A 23,985-nucleotide genomic window follows, 5' to 3' on the forward strand; every position below is an offset into this window, starting at 1 on the left:
TTAATTTCAGTCTCATCAGCTTCTCAAAATCTTTATTCGTCAATCCAGCAGCACTTTCTGGCTTCAAAATATCTTTACCTGTTAAGAAAATGTGCTCTACAACTGGTCTGAAATGAGCGTATTGAAGTAAATGGAAAAAAAATAGATACTGATGAAGAAAACAAGCTTGTTTCAATATCTTTTGAAGTAGATGGTTCATTGCTCAGGAAATTTCGTTTGGTCATTGCTACTTTGGAATTAATTAGCTACAGATTTTGCTTGTTGTTTAAAGCACATTAATAATAATAATTACAAAGTTTTCTTTATCATCTTCTCTGTTGCATGGAAATAAGAAAAATTAATCAAATCACCATTTGTTGAGCTTTCATCACCGTCGCCTTCCGTCTTTTCTGAATGATTTTGTTATCATCATTTATTTTAGTTTCCTTTCTATTGTTAGCTAATTCAAATCAGTTTAAACCATGAACGAAAAGCAGCAGCGAAAAGATGATCATCATTATCAAGTACAGCTTCAAAGTGCCCTTTAATTCCTGAAATAGAAACATTTACAAGTGCCTTGCAAGTCTGGAGTCATTTACCACAAAGATCTTTCAGTTGTTTTTTTTTTTTCAAACTTGAAGTAAGTGTTGGCAAGCGTAGTCCCATTTAGGTCTCAGTTTCACTCTAAAGTAAATCAAACAAACGTGCTACAAGTCAAATTATCATTATGCTTGCTTTGATTAACCTTATTTCCAAAAGGTTTGAATGAGCTCATCAAACATTTTATTGACTGAATCCTCTCCACACGAATGAAAATACCATACATCGAATTCTACCATGTAGCACATGGAACAACAAAATGTTCACCCAGTTCTTGCCATACAAGGTTATTTGCTACAGAGTTGCAGCTCTGTTTGCGCTAAAACATCTGGACCTTCACAAATGATGATCACTACATTCTTGAATATATAAGGTCAACTGCTACAGAATTGCAGCTGTGTTTATTTTAAAACATCTGGGCTTTCACAAATGATGATCAATATACTTCTTGAATGTACCATTACTTTAAGCCTTTTCTACATCACTAATTGCTATAAACTGAGTGTGAGTACTCTTGTAGCCATTACCACCAATTCAAAATGCCTATCGCTGACTAATCTCTACATTAGTGGAAAGTCAGATAAAAGAGATACGACTCCAAAAGCTTTTAAAATACCTAACAGACTTCATGCTTTCTGGCAAGATAGAGAAGGTGTTCCAAATCACGATCTGGAAAACGAGAGAGAGAGAGAGAGAGAAACTGTATCGGTATTAATATATTCTAGCCTCAAAGTTAAAAACATTTTGGATGATTAACATGCCTTTGGTTCAGTTTTCTTCATTTTATCATTTTCACACACGGCTTTTAAGCTTTGCTTTTTTGCAGGCATTATACATAAGACTGACAAATCTTGCTCTATTTTTTAAAAAATGTAAGTGGTCAGATAAATAATACATCTTGTTTGTTTTTAATTTCGCGCAAAGCTACACGAAGACTAACTGCGCTATCCGTTCCTAATTTAGTAATGTAAGACTAGAGGAAAGGTAGCTAGTCATCACCGCCAACTCTTAGGCTACTCATTTATCAGCGAATATTGGGATTGACTGTCACATTATAATGCTCCACGACTTAAAAGGTAAGGATGTTTGGTGTGACGGGAACTCAAAACTTGGGCCTTTGTATTATATTCGAGCGAGTATCTTTGACTCTTCAGTCCTTTTTCTAAACGTGTAACCGGATAATATTTTCCAAATTGTGTGTATACTGAGAAAGTAAACTAAATACTTTTTAACATTGTGCCCTTTAAGCCTTAGAAAGCATTGTTGTCATTGTACTTTGATATCCTTGAAATAAATTGAATAGAAACTACGAGTATATAATGTAAAAATTGCGGCATATCAAAAGCAAATATACAGTAAAAAGACAGTAACATTTTTCACACTAGAAAACAACTATATTTTATCATTAGAACAATGTCTGTTATAACTCTCAGCTTTCTACTACCAAGCTAATTTCATTTTTGATTTTGTTTATACACAATAATTTAATTTTCCAATAAAAGTTATGCGCGGGATATTATCACTCTTTGAAAATGAAAACATATAATATTATTCAGGACGTCCATTGTACAGGGGCCCGGCATGGCCAGGTGGGTTAAGGCGTTCGACTCCTAATCTGAGGGTCGCGGGTTCGAATCCCGGTCGCACCAAAACATACTCGCCATTTCAGCCGTGTGAACATTATAATGTTACAGTCAATCCCACTATTTGGTAGTAAAAGAGTAGCCCAAGAGTTGGCGGTGGGTGGTGATGACTAGCTGCCTTCCCTCTAATCTTACACTGCTAAATTAAGGTCAGATAGCCCTCGAGTAGCTTTTTGCGAAATTCAAAAAACAAACAAAAACGAACAAACCATTGTACAGTATATGGACGAGCATATATATATATTCTTTCCAACATCATGCTGACAAAAATTATTAAACCTGTTTGTAAGTGATCTCCAACCTATTATTAAAATAAGAAATTTTCTACCAGCTAATCCTTTATTTAATTACAATGCGTACAAATACTTCTTCTAACTTAGAATGAAACCCCTTTCTTATATATTTTTTTGTTTTTGTTTTTTTAAAGCCTATGTGTACGCTAGATATATTATCTTCTAGTGGATTAAACCAGAACGTATTCACTGCATGAATGACATCATGTTTTTAAACTCTTTTCGCAAGTACAAATGTAGAATTTCACGTACGAAGTGTTATTGTGAATAGCAAATATATGTATGCAAATTAGTTTATTATTTATAATTAGTAACGGTATTAAAATATAAAAACTTTGTCTAATCATTATTTAATTAAAATATTTAGAATGTCAGGGTTTGATAGTAATCCTTTTGCTGATCCAGAACCAAATCCATTTGCTGTAAGTATTTAAATTTTAAAGTGGCTATATTATGCTTCTCTTCTAGTATTAATTATTATCATTACGAATTTAGTAACTCTTGGAAGAACAAAAAGTATATTTCTGCAATGATACCGATTAACCTACTCTTATATGTTACAGCTCTTACTCTTAGACCAGTTGAATTTTTATTTTTAGTTATCTGCAAGTTTGATAATTACACTTAATAATTACCCGATTAGTGTTTATTTGTTTTTGAATTTTGTGCAAACTACACGAGGTCTATTTGCGCTAGCCGTCCTCAATTTATGAGTGTAAGACTAGAGGGAAGGCAGCTAGTCATCACCACCAACTCTTGAGTTACTCTTTTACCACCAAATAATCGGATTAACCATCACATTATAACACTCCCACAGCTGAAAAGGCGAATATGTTTAGTGTGATCCAGATTTAAACTCCCAATCCTCAGATTATAAGTTAAGCATGCTATCTGGCCATGCCAAGCCCCAGTTAGTACAAAACTCCTCAGGCACCTGTATCCTTGGGTTTGTAAATAAATTTATATCTGCCATCTAACCCTGTGTTGTTATTAATATTATTATTAAGCTTGTATTATATGGCAAAAATATAATGGTTATGATAAAACTGAAAGAGTTAGTTCAAATGATTGTTGAACAATATTGAAATAGATTTGAAATTTCAAAAGATGTAGAACAGAAGCTTGAGAACTTTTAAATAGTGACTTTTTTATCCTTTGGAAGCAGACAAAAATATACATGTATTTGTATGGACTTATGGATTGTTCCAAATGTTGTATGTAAGTTAGAATCTAGTAATCAATATTTTAAGTCGGGAGTTCGGATTTGGTTTTCAAAAAATCTAAAGATATTTCATTTCTAAATCATGACTTTAATATGTATTATAATTTTTAAAAGAAATAAATTGAGAGTTCTTTGTGAGTGCATGGTCTGATTTCGTTATTTTTTGAGAGACTGTGATTGTGGAGCATATTCAATATTGCTATAATGATTACAGTATGTAGCACAAATTTTGTTCGTGGATAGTGTGTTATTTCTTAATTGCTTATGTTGTAAAAGTACAGAAAATGGCCATTATTCCCTTCAAACTTTGCTTCTGTGACCTGGGTAATGAAATTTAGAAATTAACCTATTTTCTATGTAAAATTGGCAAATCTGCACATTTTCATTTGCATAAGGTCTCAATATAACAACATATGAATCAAGATTTACATGTATTTATACTAAAGTTATCCAAAAATGTTTAGAAGTGAGTAGTTTTACTAGATTTGCAACTGTAATGTAAATCACTTTCATGTATCGGCCCCCAAATATAGTCTCCCATCATGTTTTTGTTATACACTCCTTGGTAGCAGCATTCAAAGTCCAGTATATGACTGTGGAAGTGCTCACTTTGCTCCTCTGAGTATGCTCCCATGTTCTTGAATTTATCAAGATGAGCGTCAAGGATATGGACTTTCAGAAACATCCTGCAGCCCATTTCACTGTAGTTCTTCACCAGAGCCTCAACCAGTTTCACATAATTTTTAACCTTGTGATTGCCCAAGAAGCCCTGAACCACTGTGACAAAGCTGCCCCAAGGTGTTTTTTTTATATATATCCTAGTGAGCTTCTTGAAAAATTCTGTGCACTCCAGAATCTTCTTTATTTGTGGTCTAACGAAGACATCAGCTTTGACCTTTGCCTCAGCCAGCTTTGGGACAAAGTCTTGAAGGTACTTGAAGGCTGCAGACTCCTTATCAAAAGCTGTGACAAATTGTTTCATAAGACCCAATTTTATGTGCAATGGTAGGAACAACACCTTTTTTGGAGGTCCACTAATGTGTCACACTTGACACTGTGCCTTCCCACAGAGAACTTGGTCCATTGCAGCCAGTGCTTCCTGTTGTAGTGCACTGTGGTGTTCCTGCTGTCCCAAAGGCAAAGATAACATACAAACTTGGTAAAGCCTCCTTAGAGACCCATTAGGAATGCCATCATTTTGAAGTCTCCAATAACCTCCCAGCCATATTCATCATACTTCAAGGCTTCTAGCAAGGTCTTGACTCTTTCTGAGGTGCACCGAATGAGCCAGGGGAAGAGACGGATACTTGTTCCTGTTATGGAGCAGCACAGCTTTAAGGCTTCTGGATGAGCTATCAGTGAAGAGTTGCCACTCCTTTGGGTTACAGGCAATTCCAGTAGCCTCACACAGACCAGATACACTATGGCAAAAGCAGAGCCCATATTGATGAGTGAAGTTCTACAACTTTCTAGAAAGTTCTTGAAAATTCGTGTAAGTTCGAGAAAATTCTCTATTAGCTACTCAGCACTGAATTTACTTAGAATGTTCTGGAAAATGGATAAATTTGAAATTTTCATTACCCAGGTCACAAAAGCAAAGTTTGAAGAGAAAAATGGGTCTTTTTCCATTTATTTTAGGCATAAGCAATTAGGAAATAATACTTTCTGCCAAGGAACAACAAAAAGTAAAAATTTTACATTGTGTTATAATAGCAACTCATTGAAATAGTTAATACTGTGAAGGAGCTGCTGTTAATAATGTTGCCTATCCCTTTGCATTACTGGAGTTATCAGTTACAATTAATTCAGATGTTCATAGTGACAGTTGAATCTGAATGTATTGCAACAGTTTACCTGAATATTAGTATGGTAGCAGCATGGTTAAAAGTGATGTGTGTTTTCATTAATGACAAAGTTGCTGTATATGTTGATAATTAACATGTCATTACACAAACTCTCGATAGATAGAGTTGCTTTATTGTTTTTTTAATAGCCTTTCTGTCAACAGGTGTTACAAGTGTTCATTAATTGGTACAGCTTGTCTTAATAAGTGCAAATATTTATGCAGTAACATAACCTCTGTGTCAGTGAGACTAGGTGCTTATAAACACAGTAATGTTACATACAATTAGCATAAACTTACTTAATACATTGTATTAAACATTTTAATCTTATAAAACCTATAACTTATGTTTCTTTGGTTTTCTTTCAAAGTTTTTCTAATGCATGTTCAACAAACAACCATTTAGTCCTTCAAGACTGCTCTTGCACATACTATCCAGTGTAAATAAAAAAATAATTCACATCCACACTGTTTTTTAGGAAATCATTACTTCCCAAGATGGTTTTTGTAATACATAATCAAATAGGGGAGATGTCATTTTAGATCTATTGTTAACCAGAAATGAGGATGTTGTTGTAGGGATTAATTCAGGGGAAGAGGAAAGATTACATGATTATGTTTTGCTAAGTGCTGAAATAAAAAAAATGATGTTTCAGTTCCTAATTTTCAGAGATTAATTTTCAGTCTGTGGCACTTACAGTTGGTAAATTGTGAAATTGTACAAAATAAATTATTTTTAATTCAAGATATTTGTGTCCCTAAAATAAAAATAAAAGTAAAAATAAAAGTAAGATTAAACATAGTTGTCTCACTAAAGACATGGAAGAGAAAATTAGGGTTACCATAATCTTTACAGAGTCAAATTTGCTTTGTCACTATAATTAATATGCACCTAGACTTTTGCTATAGTGCAGTCTAAGTGACTTTGAAGGCAAGAATGTTAGTGCTGTATAATGTCTAATTGTGCATTTCAAATAGTGCTTCCTGTCTTTGCAATCACAGCTGGGAAGTAAACATTGTCAGATTATTAAATTATCCATAAAATTACTAGAAGTTAATTCACCTTAGCCACTGCTATGTAGAAAGTTGTCAACTATTCAAAAACAGTGAATCATACTGAGAATTTGAAGGTTTTACCAAAAATGGTTTCTAGTTTTTTATAACAAACAAGATTGTTATAAATAATTTTGTAGTTCTCAGCCTCTAAGTGTGCATGTAAATAAACCTTAATCACAATGCTTCTTGATCATTTTGTTTCAAATATCATGTTTAAAAATATTGAAAACAGAAAGCAATCTTCATTTCTGCCTTAGAAACAGAAAGATTTAATAAAACGTACCATCAAAATGCAACATTTCTAGTATGCATTATCATTTGCATTTCATGTCGGAAAGACAGTAGAGACATGATGTAAAAAATGCTTTTAAATTGTTATTTTATATTATATGCACCATAACTTAACAAATGTTTAGTGAACAAAATACATATTAAAAAATATGTGGTAAAATCAGTGGTAAAAGTTTTGAGTTTAAATTGACAGATAGGTTGAAATATTTACAGAACTTTAGAAAAGCTACTGGTCTGATTTAAACAAGAAATTAGGAAATCCAAACAGGCTTATAAGAAATCACTAGCTTATATTAAAATTTGCAAATATGACTTTTGAAGGTATATAAAGATTAGTAAAATATTAAAATGGGGATAGGGCATTTAAATAATACAAATGGCTGAGCTTCACATGTCATTTTTTTGTATGTACAAAAGAAGCTAGAAATTTGTATGAGATGTTTGACCTGACCTGAATCGCATAGATATTAGTCCCTTTAAGGGAAGTAGAGCTAGGAAGTTAACTCCATTAATCAATACATTTATTTTTGAGTATTGATTATTGCCCCTTGAAATAACTAAAATTACAAACTGATTAATATCATAAATATAAATGTTTTTTTTTATTTAAAGTTTATTAAGATCTTTTTTATATATTATCACATAGGACCCTGCAGTTACCCAGGTAACAAGCCAAACTGACAAGAATCGGTCATGTTTGGATGACTACAACCCGTTTGCTAGTCAATCAAACAGAATCAGTTTTGTAAGTTTTTAATACTGTGGTTTTGCTTGTCACTTACTTTATGTGACTTAGCAATTAGTGGTTTTGTTTTGTTTGTTTTTGTTTTTTAATACTTTGAGTAGCACATGTACTCTACATTTATTTGTGTATATTTTGTATCACAATGTCTGATTTTGGTATAAATATAATGCTGAGATATACCTCACAGAATTTTAAGGTGAATGTTTGAATATCAGTAAATTAGAAAACACCCATTGTTTTCAAAAATATTGATAACTTTACACTTGCAGGACTTGTTCACTGTGTTTTTAGTCTGTTGCTTTCTGTAAGTCTTTTCACTCATTGCTATAATATTTATTGATTTGGTACCTTGGAAAAAGTTCATAAGCATAAATGCATTATTATTATTATTATAATGCAAGCAACAAATGTCCAACAAAAATGATAAAATTTATCTGTTTAGGTAAACACAGATATGTGTGTGTATATCTGAGTATGGATAATGTTTAATAAGCCTTCTGAGTTGTTGCTTATTTGAAACTTAAAATATAGCCAATAATTTATTATAAAAATAAATTTTAGTTTAATTACCTTTTACATATTAATGTCTTTATTATTTATGTCAAGTATACTGCTTTGAGATCTGTGATGTAGCTTTGGGAATATTTCTCAATGCAGTGGACAAAAGACACAAGTTTAATATTTGGAAAGATCCAACACATTTCCAAGTGAGGCAGTTTTCTTTAGTAGGGTGATAAATCTGTGTAACAAATTAGCATATAGTGATAGAGAGAGCAACTTTTCTAGTTTTGTGAAAAGGTGGATTTAGTGATTTGTTTCCTGTTGTTGAGGGAATTTGGGAAGTCAACAACCTTGATGGACTAAAAAGACCTTTTTAATCCCTTAATTTATAATAATATTTTACAACACTTAGTGCTAAAAATATTTATGGATACTTTTCCTACTGGGAAATGTATTTTTATTCTAAAAATAATATAATATGAAAATAAGATATATTTAATTCAAAACATTTTCATATTTTTAACAGCCTTCTCAAGTGGGAATAAGCCCCCCTCAATATCAGCCACAGGTAGTGAAACCTGAATCTCCCAACCAATCAGCAGTGATGCAACCTGTGATTGAGCCTCCTCCTGCTTACTCTCCTTCAGCTCAAACCATCGACACTCAGGAGCTTCAACGGAGGCAAGAGGCTAGTACATTTCAAGTGCCTATTATTTCTTTATTTATATTCTGAATACTTAAATTAGTTCTATATATTCTAATTTTTAATAAGTTTATGAATTTATGTTAAATGTCACCAGAAATGCTGCAATGCAGTGATCTTTTTGTGGTAGTAATTACTAATTTTAGTATCCATATTTTATTGAAAATATTTTAGAAAAAATAAATATGGGAGAAGTGTTCGAATTGTGCTCTTTAGTTATATGCAAAATGATTTGATGTACAAAGCTTGAAATATTTATAAATTTTGCAAATATAAGCTCTGATATTTTTATATACTAAAAGTGGCACTATATATTTTTAAAAAATTATGAATTTTTTGTTTTTTCAGAACTCTAGTTTCTCATTACTACATTTAAAAACATTACACAAGTAAAAATATAACCAAACCTTCAAGTACTGTTCAAGTGAAAGTTGTGTTCTTGTTGTGAAAAGAGTACTTTTTATGTAAAATTTTTCTGTTTTAAACAAAATGTTGTTGTACATACAACAGTTATTTTTCTAATTGTCTGAATCTTGAATATTCAGAGTGAATTTTCTTGTAGATTTCTGTTTCGTGATGCCATTCAATAGGTGATGTCGGAGTTTTGGCTACATACACAGGGATACCAACCAGTACGATTTGAGTGTAATCATTACGATTTTGGTGTATACATCACGACTATACGCTCATACAGGACAAATATTACGACTTGTTGCAACTTCCAAATTATTATATGTTATATAGGCCTATACAATAAAGTGATAAATTGTTCCCCAGGGCTTGAAAGGAGTGAAAAGAAAATTTCTAGCGAGATACAAATAAATTTTGATAATAAATAAAAGATGTAGTCCAAATGGCTACTTGTGATAATCACGTTTGTGCTTGAAATAATAAAAAATATTTGTATCTCCGATGTCTACCAATAGTTTGAGTGCAGTGCTTTTCCACACTGGGTACATGGGGGAATCTATAGTTATGTCATCAGTGCTTGTCAGCTAATCAGCGCTCGCGTAGATAGGTATTTCTTGTTTTCTGAGTGGCATAGAAACCCCAATGCAATCATTCACAAGATGGAAAAAAGAGGCCTCGTTCACCAGATTATCTTGTTTCTGGCAAATCTAAAAGGACTAAAACTGTGAATCAAAAATTTATGAAAGAGTATAGTGCAAAATATCCGGTCATTGCATCAAAAGTCAGTGACAGTTTTGCATTTTGTACAGTTTGTCACATTGATTTTTCTGTGGCGCATGGTGGGATAAACAATTGTTCCAGACATACAGAATCGGCATCTTGCCAACAAAAGGCTGAGGGGAAGACAAAAACAATGCAGATAATGACATTTATGAGTAAGAATTCAGAATATGAAACCATAAATGCAAAAGTGATGTTCACACAATTCATCATTGCTCATAATTTACCCTTAGCTGTAGCCGATCATGCAGGACATCTATTCAGAAAAATGTTCCCAGACTCTAATATAGCAAAAAAATATGGCTGTGCTAGAACCAAAACTACAGCCATTGTACAAATGTTGGGTTGTGAAGATGACAAAATGATTTCAAGCATACATATTAACAGTGTTTACAGTTTAGCCACAGATGGATCTGCAGACATGGATGACTCAAAACTATATCTAGTGGTTGTACGATATCTTGACCCTTTACTTGGAAAAATTGCTTATTCTCTTTTGACAATGGTGGAATGGAAAGAAGCTTCAATGGGAGAGAATATTTTCAAGCTTTTGGACCACAAACTGACAAAGAGGAAAATTCCATGAGAAAACTGTCTTAGTGTTTCTTCAGACAATGCCTCAGTTATGCCTGGTATAGGTAAAGGTGTGATGGGACACATCTCAAGATGACAGCCTAGCATTTACTTCATGGGCTGTGCCTGTCACCTCATGAATATTGCTGCCCAGAAAGCTTCCAGAGAACTGCCCTGACCAGTTTCTGATATATTGATAGGTATCTACTATTTTCTGGACAAAAGTGCTAACAGAAAACAACATTTCAAAGAGTTTCAAGGATTGTATGACAAAGAAACAAGAAAAATTCTACAACTTGATAACACAAGATGGCTATCACTTGGGGTGTGCCTCAACAGAATATTGGACATGTGGAAGCCATTGAAGAAGTATTTTCACTGTGAAAAGGAAAAACTAGATTCAAAAGGATCTAAATGTGCAGCTCAGTCAGGCATCAAGAATTTAACAGTCAAGACATCCTCTCAGCCACACAAGGATACAAGACGACAGTCTGTAAAAGCAGACAAAGAAACATTTGATATAACTCAATATATGTTTAGGTAGTCTGACCTTGAACTAAAGAGACAATCAATGAAAAAAAGAGAAGAAAATGAAAGCTAGCATGGAAGTAACCAAGAAAAGTTATGCACAGAGCAAGTCAGATAAGTTAACAGTTTTCTTGGACAACAAAATGAACTTGTTTTGTCTTTTTCTTCAGCCTGCAATTCCTCTATTTGAGCAAGCGTGACGTGTATGCTGTTGATTTTTCCTGTATTCCTTTCATCATTCATATATTTCTCTTAACTCTGATTGTGTTTTTATACCTCAGATATCTGTGGTTTGTTAAAGAGACTATGCAATCACTCTTATTTCCCTGTCATACACTTCTTGCCTTTATTCTTGCTCTGGTGTTAATTGCCTTGTCTGTCCTGTCTGCATAGATTTATATTATTTGGCCCATTTTAAGGTTTATGCTCTTGCCTATTTATTCCTTGGAATCCCTTTTCTATGCCAGATATTTTTCACAGTATCCTCCTAGGATGGCTTTCTCAACTCATCTGTTTAACCTGTGCTTCATTGTCTCTTCCAAGTTACTTCTCATCAAAAGGATACCTTGCTCTCTCCTTGGTGCTCACTTCCTGTTGTCCATTGTAGAATGTTGCTGGCTAAGAATGTCGAAAACCACATGTGCTTTTATTTTATCTTCATCATCTGGCCATTTCTTCTTCATCATGCAACAGACTGCTTCCCATCACCACTCTACATACACCTTCACTCGATCTGACTGGGTAATCTTCTCTTATCTTTTACACTTCATAGGATCCCACTAGGTGGGAAGTGACTTCTGCCAGAATACACGTAATTAAACCTGTACTGTGTAGGGTCTTTTATGCTTGATATGGCTCTCATTGAAGAGATGGAATATTCTACAAGACTGTTAGAGGTACCCTCCTAATATATGTAATTCACTTAACAAGGCTTAACCCAGACTGCATTCACTCGTTGATTATCATAAATAAAGCAGTGTTTGGATAGCTTACAGTCCCTCTGGTCTTTATTAAATAAATTGAGGCTGGCTTACTTTTAAATATAGGTTTTTGTGGTCAACCATAAGAAATAATCAATTATTGGCTAAGGCCTTGATTAGATTACTGTAGACTCTGGATTTGTAGATATTGGAAAACCACAAACAAATGTTTATGGTACTAAAGGGCCCATTAAAAATACTGATGTCTAATGTTTCTTTTTAATATTATATTTTAGTATGTGGGATGTAGCTGTTTTTATCATAAATTTCTGGAGAAGTGACAAAACCTCTTGGACACTCCCTCCATACAATCACACTTGCTTTATACAACATTGAATAATACAGTTATTAATATTACTGATATCTTGAAGAAAATGAATTTGAAATCCTTACCTCATAAATTGAGATCTGTGCCTGCTTATACATTAAAGATAACAGTTGTTGATTTCTTAATAAAAGAGAGTTTGTTAAGGAATACAGTTATCCACTTAGAAACGTAATACAATGTAAAAAAGATAAATTGGTAAATTTTGCACTGTAGCTAACACTTAAGTAGTGAAAGAGTTGCCTATGGTACACAGGCGTAGTAACTTGGCCAGAGACAACAAGTTTGATAGCAATGAAATCAAACTCAAGACCACTGAAGCATGAGGTAGCGTGAAGTTAAAAAATGTATAATGCTAATATTAAATTTTGATACCCTTACTAGGCAAGAAACAAACCACCCATTACCAACCTTTGTAATTAACAACAAATGAACATAATTGTGATATTTTAATTACTTGAATAATAGTCAGTAATCAAAAGTTTGATTGTTGGCATAATAGGAAACTAGTTGGTTATTTTAGTAGTAATTCATATAATCATATTTCTCATTAGTCATTTAGCTTATGTAACACTAATCAGTGCTTGATAGTCATTGGTAATCACTTAAATATCTTGGTTCCAGTCATGTTACTTGCTGTATTTACTTTTGTGGTTTTGAGTGCAAGTAAGAAGTATAGTAGCTAATTTAGTGTTTCACATTTGTGGGTTTAATTAATAAGTAGCTTAAAAGTGTTGACTGTTCTGATTCACACAAGAAGATCCAGTATAAAGTTAAAATAAAACATGGATCCCCTGTCAGAGAGATAATGATATCCTGTAGGTAATAAATATACTATGGTGAAGTGCATTAGAGGAGGGAAAAATACAGAAATAATATACATTTTAGAATTATGTTTAGGGAAGTAGTTACATTATTCATCACCTGAAACATTAAAAGTAACTCAAAAAAATTATAATTGGATTAGCTAATACAATAAAATGTAAAATTGTAGAATAAGGTAAAAAGAAAAATAATCCTTTTTATGACAAAAACAATGCAATCTGTAGTACATCAACAATAATGCATAAATATAAACTACATCTGACACTAGAAACATTTGTAATTATTAACTCTGTTTCTTACTGAAGTTATTGTCATACCAGATAAATGTGTTGGTGATATTCCATCTATCAGACAATCCAGATTCTGATGTTAAACTAGCCAGTAGCTATTGAAAATTGGTTAAATCTTAGAAGTTGAGTGCTTCACCTTAATGTCTGTTTTTTGCTGCCGGATGTGGAACGGCAACTACTCTTAATACTCAAACTTAATGTTAAAGTAGAAATTATGCTGCCATAAAAACTCTCCAAGTTAAAATTATTAACCCTTACTCTTTTAGTTCAAATTGTAAATTTAGTTGAAAACAGATCTTTAGAAAGTACATATTTTTTTTAAAGGTTAGCACAACTCCTGCACAATAAAATTACTAATCTGCTGGTCCACAGTACTAACAAGCTACTTTCACTTTTTTAGTAGTCTCGTTACTGTTGGTCGCTTAACATTCTCAGCTTAGGTTAGTTTTATGTAACCTTTTATGATTTGCTGACTAGTTTGTATACAGGTGTGTTTGAACACTAACACACTGCGAGGACTTTTCTTCTCATAGTAACATTGTACTATTGGACCTTAATTTCTCTTCAGCCAACCTCCTGCTGATGGCACGTTAGACTCAATATTTTAATGTTTTTTTTTAGATAAAATCTTTATTTAAAGTAAAATTATAATTAATAGTATATGTTACTCTGTAATTGGAAATTATACTTTTTTTTTCACTGATTTTAAAGTTTTTGTGGGAGTTTATTTTTCTGAGTTTGAATTATAAAATTTCAAAATTATAACTTCTAAGCCTGATTAAAAACACAACAAAAAACTTTCACATACATATGTATAAATTAAAAATTATCTGTGTAAATTATTGATCTTGTTTGTATATATTAGCTCATTTCATATGAAATGGCTAATTATATAGGTAAAACTTAAAATGCCATATTTTTAATGAACACCAATTTTATAAATCAAAATATGCTTCATTTGCTGGAATTGTTTTTCTCCCAGTGATATACTAATGAAAATATCCCATCTCTATAAAACCCTGTTTTGGAGACAATAAACTCTTTAAAGACTTCAACAATAGTCTCCTGATTTCTAAATGTTTTGTTATGAAAAAACACCTCCAAATGCCAGAAAAGGTGATAATCAGTTGGAGATGGGTGAGTATGGTAGATGCTCCAAAATTTTATATTTCAATTCTCTTAGTTTTGAAATAGTCATTTGTGAGGTATGGGATCTGGTATTATCTTGTGGCAGAATTGGTCTATGCCTGTTCACCAGTGATAGCTGTTTGGTGATTAATTTTCAATGCATTTTATCAATTTATTGGGGGTAAAATCATGCTGTATGTTTCACCTTGTTGCAGAAAGGAATAATGGATAATTACACCTCCAGATCTCCAGATCATAACCTTTTTTGGGTGCAAAGGCAGTTTTGGTGAATGTTTTAGATATTCACTTGCATCTATTTATTGTCCTAATCTCTTTCCATTGTTGTATAGGGTCCACTTGTTGTTGCAGGTAACAATTCACTTCAAAAAGGACTCCCTCTTGTTCCTAACCAGTTTCTGCCCTTCTATCAATTTGTATGATACCTATTTGTCCAATTTTGTAATGTTTTTATTGCAGCCAGATGATGAGAAACAATTGTACTGGAAACTTCTAAGTCTGTTGCAAGTGACCAAACTGTCATTTGTGGGTTAGCTTCCACAATAACTCTTACTATTTCTTCATTCACAACAGATTGAGGCCTTTCTTGGGGTTCATTCTCAAAATTCATATCACCAGAACAAAATTTCTGGGGCCACTGTTCAGTAGTCCGTTAAAAAGTAGTCCTTTGTCTAAATGCTAAATTGATTTTTTTTAGTGGCCTCAACTGCATTTTTTCCCATTTTGAACTTGTACAAAAAGTAGTCTCAATTCTTTTGAAGACATAATCTTACATAGGGTTCCAAAGAAACAGAAAATCAATTATGATTCATTGTGGCATGACAGACAAATGAAAAGCACATCACTCATCAATTCTGAATAACGTAGTGAAATTACTGTATCCAACTTATCCTAATTGCAGTCACTCATCAACTAAGCAAAAGTCAGTCATTTCGTATGAAGCGATCTAACATACTCTTCTTGTGATTTTAGTTTCATTAGTGTAAATAATATTTTAAGTGTTTGATTTATTACAAAAATTTTGAACATGATTTGTGGTGATACTAGGAATTAGAAAAGAAAGCAGCTGAGCTACAAGCTAAAGAAGAAGCATTAGCTAGCACATCCTATAATGGTATGTCTCTCTTTAACTACAGAAATTAAATTACACAAGTGATTTGTTTAAAGAAATGTTTTTAAGGACTTTTATGCATTTGTGTTTCAAGACAAGATTTCAGTTACTGCAGAAACGTCACTTTGTTTGAATGTACTTTTTAAGAAATTAATCAATGGCAAGTAACTGCGTAATATATGAATCACTGTATAATAACAAGTATCTTAATTGTAAGAACATTGTTGTTAATGAGAGAGAATTTTAAGTTGGATTGGGAAAACAAAAATATAAGTACTGTGAAAGAACTTTTCAGACAACTAAAAGACATGAGCAAATTATATTAAGTATGAGGATTGAAAGCAGTTACTCTCTTTCTGTCTAGATAAAAAATAAAGAATCAAAAACTAAATATTTTGGGAGTTTCATTGTACACACACAGTTGTGCTTAGTACAAAATATGTAAATAAACATTTAACATTCAGTGACAGTATCATTATTATACTTTCACTTGATTGTTTTACTAAGCCAGTAATAACAGATTAAACTGGAAAAGTATTCTTGATATGTTAATAATTTCATTTTAATACAATTATCAGATAGAGACTGGGAGCTTGGGTTGTATAAGTTGGCATTGGTTTTCAAACTTCCATTCAAATAACTGTAGAGAAGAATGTTTCTAAGAGTATGTTTCTAAGAAATTCCAACATGTTGTACCACTAAATTCTGTAATAATCTAGGTCCAAACTTGTGTAAATTTTCTTTCATACATTAGCAAAAACAAAATCTTGTAAGTCTATTTCTCTCTATTTAATTATCTAAAATTATCTATTGTAGCTTAATGTTACCAGTGAAGCTGTCTCGCAAATTTTACTTAACACATATTTTGAAAATATTCTAGTGTCCTGGTACATTTGTTATTTATTATTCTCAAAGTGTGCTAAATAATTGAAATATCTACTGAGACAGAGCTAGGTGAATAACTTGACTGATTAATTGTTTAGATTGTTTAATGTCATCATTGATCAAAATTAATGTTTTATTTTATGCTATTACTTTTTCAATTATTCCAACTATTTAAGTAACAAGAATATTACCATCCTGACTGCTAATGTTAATTATAAATTAATTAAACATTATTTAGTTTTATTCAACAGTTTTTTTTATAAATCACTGAAGAATGTAAGATAGGAAAGTTAGCTTCACAGTGCAAGTGTTACTTAAAGTTGAAAGTCCATGATAAATCATTTAAAAAAAATGAGAGAAAATATTAAATTCTTCATTGTGCAAATTCATTACACTAATATTTGCCAACAAAATCTTCAGGTAGGAATGTGTCTTGCCAGTGTGCAATTATTTCATGGTATTAATGAGGCATGGGGATTATTTTCTGGTATTGTTAATTTCAAAGATAAATTGAAATACTGGTAATTTTTTAAATTTAAATGTTTATAAATGAAATATTTTCTTTTTCTACACTAAAACTCCACATCTTTTACTTTAACCAACTTAAATGTGGTTATTTAACTTATAAGTTGTGATTGTAGTAAAATGTTTACTTTGTTTTGTTTACACATATTCTTATAATCTTAATCAATTACATTGTGTTGTTTACAGCAAGGGCAAATAATTGGCCTCCACTTCCAGAAAGATTTTGTATAGGACCTTGCTTTTATCAGGATATATCAGTTGATATTCCTTTGGAGTTTCAAAAGGTTGTCAAAAGTGTTTACTATATATGGATGTGTGAGTATCTTTGTAGATGTATTTAAATTTTTCTCCTGTCCTAAGCACAAGAGTTGCTCCATTAACTCAATTAACCCTTCAACTGCAGTTGACATCACATGATACAAACATTTCGTGTGCAATATTTTAAACTCTCTGCCATGGAGTGGGAGATAGATTTGCACAATCTGCAAGCAAAGGATTAATTGATATAACCAATTAACATCATTTATTAATAAAATAAAGGAATAAGTGAAATTGATTTACTATCATAAATAATAAACCAATAGAAATTGCTGTATTTAATTATTCAAACTGTATACAAAAAATCAAAATATTGTTATTTTAACTACTCATTATTATTCTCAAATAATTCAAGGTTGTACTGCTAAATTGATTTTTGTCATGACTCACAAAAATTGTTAAATAATGGAAATAAGTGTTTTTGATTATTCCAACTGTCAAAGTTGTGACAAAAATTATTTTAATGTAATTGATTAATGAACCAAGTGATTGATTAATTAACAAAGGTACATTAACTATACAGGCCTACTTAACACTGCCACTATGTTACTGCTAAAGTCAATAAAGGTCTTAAGTCGTGTGGCTAATTTCAATTAGCCAGAAATGATAACCCACTACACTGAATCATCATTAACTGTTTAGCATTGGTGTAATATAAGCAATGGTGACATTAATACTTTTGCTGTGGGAATCTTTTTATACATCTGCCATGAGGTTTAAGTGAGTGATATTCAAAACTTAATTAAACTACTTTGCAATTGTGGTATATGAATAAATTTGGCATAAAATTGGGGGCTACTAATCCAAATTTAAATACACATTTTAAGTTCTTAATTCTATCTAGATTGGTCAGGTCAAAGGCCATGTCATCTCATTCATCTTTTATGAATTTATATCAGTAAGTTTGGTATCAAACTGTGGATTATAATTGAAATTTTAGTATTACACATCAGTTAATTTCTTAATTTAATATTTAAAAAAAACATGCCTAAATATCAATTTTTGTGAGGTGCATAGTATGTTGCATGCAGCACTGGCTCAAATTAGATGTTTGTGATGTCAAAATACTAAGTATATAGTTTTATCCAAATTAGGAACTCAAATTAATTACCAATATTGACAAGCTGGAATATAAAATAAGAACCTTGTATCTTTTCATTTTGGTGAGGTATGGCTTACATACTGAATCAAAACCAGTGGCTCCATTCACCCCTTCTCTTTTTGGAAGCAATCTGCTATATACACTTACTTCAATATATGACATGCAAATAACCATTCAACAGCTAAGAATGCCCCCTGTTTTGTTAAAGGCCATCTGACTTTTTTGCCCAATATTTCAACAAGGTAGGTTGTGTCTTTATGCCCAATTTCAATTTTTTTAGACCTAAATACAGCTTATTTACTAAGCTTAATAAATTATAGAAACTTATGTGTTTTGTTATTCAACTGTATCTCTAAAACCTAAAAAAAAAAAAAAATGAATATCCTCTGCATGTGAAATTTTAAAAGGCTTAGCAACTTCTGACAAGCATCAACCTAATACAACTTAGCTAGAAGAAATAACTATTTACTCTACTGTTTTACTTATTTACTTCCATATTTTAAGAAAAATAAGTTTGATATCTTTTTTCTAAATAGTATTCATCTATATACATATGTAATATATAATAAATGAAATGTGACTATATTATACTAGTATGTTAAAACACAGCCAAGACTAAATGTCTCATTACTGGATACAATTATGAGTGCATATGTTACTCATCAAAACAAGTTCTGTAATGTTAGCCAAACGCTACTGAAAAGTCGATTTATAATAAGAATTTTATATATATATTATTCTTATTATATCGACCTTTATATATAAACATATAACATTATGAGACTTAGTTTATTTAGATTAAATATTTGTAGTTTCATGTTATAATTTGTAGTTGTTCTAGAACAAAAAGTATAATTTATACTTATTTCCTTTTTTTTTATGTTTGTTATGAGGTTGGTCAAACTTGCAGACCTTGCATACTTAAGCTAGAGAAAATAAACAAAATATAGTCTTACTGAAAGAGAGATTACACAGATAATATTTGAGATTTTTGAAATGAAGAAAAGTTTTTTTATCATAACATGAAAATCATTTCACACTCAAACTAGTAACGAAACACTGTTTTCACAAATAGGTCTTTAGTACAAATATTTCATTGAAAAATCTTTTTTTTTTATGTACAAAAACTTTCAATTTTTACCAAAAGTCTATAAAATTTTGAAGATACACGAACCTCATCAAAAATTATAGTACAAATACCTGTGCAACTGATTATATGAAAACTCCTTGTGAAAGGGTTATTTTTATTTTGTAATATTTTTAAAAATCCAGAATTTCCCACAGTATGAAAATTGTGACATTTTCACTCTAGTCATCTATTTTTTATCTATTTTGTTTACCACCCCTCTAAAATAACTTAACTCATTATTTTGTTGTTGTGATTCAGTCAGAGAATAATTTTTATAGCATTCAATCTTATTTCCTTTCAGTGCTAACATGTAGAAAATTGGACCCCTCTCTTATCGCACCTACATGGTACATCCTCTCTGTTGGAAATTATCAGTAATTCTCTGACATTTTAACCCTTTCATCCCAAGTATCCATTACCACCCATGACAGAAAGTTTGTTTTACATTCAAAAATTTATTAAACTGCTTTTTTTTTATGTTATATCAATTAATATGCATAAACACTTATCTGTAAATCCATATTTTAAGAGTATACAAGTTTTATGTTCTTAATTCTATAAGGAAACAAGACAAATATTCAGAACTTCCCCTTGAGTAACACAGTAACACATTCTCCTTAAGATTCCCTTTTCTCTATTTCATCCACCACCCTTCAAAATGTATTAAATGTAAATTGCTCCATATAATATCATCATTGCTTACACAAACCATAATTTTTATAACTCAATTCTGTTTTGTTACACAGCTCTAAGTAGAAAAGCAAGCTTCTCCCGATACACCTACATGCCGTGTCCTCTGTTTCAGGCTTTGTTAATAGTTCCCTTTTGTATTTAATTTTATACAGTCTATAACCAATAAAATGTCAAGGTTTTTAATCTATCAAATGACTATTTTATAATGTTTTCCTCACAGATGAGCATAAATCTCGCCCGGAGTATAAGCTTCATTCCCATATCAAAGTTAACGACTATTGTATATGACCTCGTAACAGTTCTTATCACATAGTTAGAGAGCCAAAAAAAATTAGGAATTAAAAGAAAGTTTCTGTTTTTTGCATGTTATTGGCTGTTTTCTTTGATGCATTATTTAATGTACTACTATCATTAGTATAAAATATGGCATCTTAAGTATAATGAACAATTGAGAGCAGGTAAAAAGAAGATTGGGAAAGTACTTTATTTCTTGTTTTTCATGTGTATTCTTTCTTATTATAAAAGTAACTGAAATGTAAAGACTGGAAAAATTTTGTTGTTGTTAGATAAGGTAAAATGATTAACTTTTTCACAAGGTGTGCTTGGAAGTAGTCCGTTCATTATGAAATTCAATACTGTAACTTGAGCTTCACATTTGCATCATTATTTACAACTTGTATGATTGAATATTAGTTAGACTTAGTTCAACATGTAATAAAATTTAAGTATAAATAAATGTAAACAGTTATGAGTTTAAAGCTACCTAGAATAAATGAATGTAGTTTCATGTTACAATTTGAAGTCATTCTGGTGAGAAAACGGGCAATTTAGATTTTTTGGTGGTTACAAGGTCACATTACTCAACCTTGTATAGAGTCAGGGAGGAGAAAATAACATATGTAATGTTTCACTGAAAACAAGTGTTTGAAATCTATTTAGGAGGTCTTAGAGATTGTGCAAATGAAAGCTTAACGTAAAAATCACTTTGCATTTGGACCATCCAAAAAAAAGCCTGCATGTTCATGGACAAATCTTTATTAAAAAAATACATCTTTTAAAATATCTGATTTGTTTTGTGTTTGTACAAACAAACTTGTAATGTTTACTGAAAGCCTACAAATTTTGTGAAACTGCACTAAATTGTCTTAAGTTATAGTATGGAATCTTTAAAAAAGTACAAACTGGTACAATTTAACCTTCCCTATACTGGGAAAGTTGAGGTAGAACCTAGTTGAAGAGACTTTAAAATACCAAGGCAAAAAAATACATGTTTGGGCATGTGTAATAGTGTTGTAATCATGCTTCAAGTGGCATAAAGATGCCCACTATGTACATTTCTTAGGAAGACATGATATGAAAGTGTTGTAAACTTTATAAAATTTTCTTTTTGTACTTTACAAGTTTTTAATCTTGTCACCACCATCATAATTTTTCAAAACGAGCAAGTATTTATTTAATGTTTTAATATCAGTGAGAAGCTGTGCTGATCAACGAGTTAAAGTAATATCTGAAAGTGGGTTGTGTTTTTCATTATTATAAATAACAATAAACTTATTTTTATTTGTATATTTTTTTCATTGTGCAAAACTAAGAAACTTAGTTACTTACCAAAATGTTGGAGTATCTGGACAGTTGCATTCCAGTAATTAACTCACGAAAACAAAAATTTATGTAATAAACTTATAAAACGGGCACATTTGTTTCTGGTTGATTACACTATATTGAAAAATATAAATGATTAGGGAAACAATAAATTTTTATTGCATAGTAATTTAAAATGTAATGTTTTTTTCATAAAAATATTTAAATAAATTTAAATGTACAGAAGTCTTTTTTTATAGTTTACTTACTGCTTTCTTATTATACAGTTGACATTTCTCAGTGTACAAGTTTAACTTTAGAACAGTTATGTAAAACATGCAGCTTTGCTTCACTGACTATAAAATTGTACATTCTTTTGTTCAAAACATTTTACATGTGAGGGTTTATTATATTGATTAAATGAACATACATTTTCATAATTAGTTGTTCATGTTCATAATTTAAACTGTTTTGTTTTAAACATTTGAACATTATTATTTAAGGCAATTATCAATTAACTGTGTAAACTTTGGACCTTTGGGAAATCCAGATTTTCAGTTATCAGTATTGTCAAAACTTGGACTTCTATAGATGTAGAGAGAAAAATTGGAATTAATAAATAATCCTGTTTGGCAGACATGTTTTCATGGTGTTGTCGTGATGACCAACAGTATTACAAGTCAACTATCCATACACAATTGGACCAACAGAACAGTGACATATTTGGAGTTAGGTTCTGTCTATTACTAAGCTCAACAAAAGTATACATCATCATTCATCAACATTTGTTAATTGCACGTGTTACTTAGACATGGATACATGTTTTCACAAACTTTACATAAGTATCATCCTCCTAACTCCTTTAAAAAGTGTAATCTTACCTATAAGACAAACACTACCTTTCATCTTTTAAATGTAATACGATTGTTCCCAAGCATGCCAATGAGGAAAAACATTTCAAGAGTCCTATTCCCAAATTGTTACTAGATAAAGCAGAAGCTATTTCTTAAAATAATAATCTTATTATAATTATAACATTCTTAATGTTAGCTAAAGTAAATTGCTATTTTAATGAACAGTTTTTATTTTATGTGCAAGTAAAGTTCACTTCTATCACTTTGCACTGCCCTTATTATAAATCTTTTTTACTTAGAAATAAAAAAGAATAAGAGACATGTTTGTTTCTTTCAGTTTACTCTTGTGTTCTGTTCCTGAATATGCTAGGGGCACTTGCCCTATTGGTGGAATATGGAAAGGGCTCAACTTTTGGTTTTTCTCTTCTAGCATTTATTTTGTTTACTCCACTGTCATTTTTATGCTGGTTTCGCCCACTCTACAAAGCCCTCAGGCAAGTGGTGATGTTTTTTGTGGCACATCTATTAAACTACCATTAAAAATATTTTTTATGCAAGGTATTTTTTAGTATACGAATTAATGTGAATTGTTTTTGTATGAGTGCATGCACATGCATATACAGTAAACTTACACTTCAGAATAACAAATCTCACAAGTTTAAACTTTTCCCTTTCTGATTCACACATAAGCTAAAAGCATCCCTAATTGTTTTATTTTTACAGTGAAAATACTTAGCCAAATGGCATGAAACATGAGTCAAAATTGTGTGACAACAGTTATTTGTATAATGCATTTCATGGAGAAATATTGAAGTGAAACACTTCAAAATTAAGTTTAAAAAAATACTTCCTTTTATCTTAGACTTTTTTAATATTTGTTTATTGTCCAGAATATTTTATACAAGTGGACTTCAACATTATTCATGTTGGCACATTTCTGAAAAGTTTGTCAAAACTGAAATTGTAAATGAAACTGCAGAATGGACAATGTTTTGGAAGTCTTCTGCCTTTTGTCTTCAGCTGATTCTGCCTTGCACAAGGCAGAAGACTTTT

The 23,985-nt window shown here is 31.3% G+C and overlaps 1 protein-coding gene across 4 annotated transcripts in view; it reads left to right on the forward strand.

The window, feature by feature from the left end:
• The first annotated feature begins 2,623 nt into the window (after positions 1-2,623).
• Positions 2,624-23,985, forward strand: part of LOC143253949 (secretory carrier-associated membrane protein 1-like) — a 39,305-nt gene continuing 17,943 nt past the window's right edge. Inside the window, exons 1-6 of one of the 4 annotated variants that reach the window (XM_076508588.1) lie at positions 2,624-2,937; positions 7,574-7,672; positions 8,700-8,861; positions 15,782-15,848; positions 17,442-17,570; positions 23,270-23,426. In XM_076508588.1, coding sequence (XP_076364703.1) covers positions 2,884-2,937; positions 7,574-7,672; positions 8,700-8,861; positions 15,782-15,848; positions 17,442-17,570; positions 23,270-23,426 — 668 coding nt within the window. In that variant the 5' untranslated portion in view covers positions 2,624-2,883. The remainder of the gene's footprint in view (positions 2,938-7,573; positions 7,673-8,699; positions 8,862-15,781; positions 15,849-17,441; positions 17,571-23,269; positions 23,427-23,985) is intronic. The other 3 variants (XM_076508589.1, XM_076508591.1, XM_076508590.1) reach the window with 3 other exon arrangements.

Source organism: Tachypleus tridentatus, chromosome 6, assembly GCF_004210375.1.
Source record: "Tachypleus tridentatus isolate NWPU-2018 chromosome 6, ASM421037v1, whole genome shotgun sequence".
In the NCBI taxonomy this organism is placed as follows: Eukaryota; Metazoa; Arthropoda; class Merostomata; order Xiphosura; family Limulidae; genus Tachypleus; species Tachypleus tridentatus.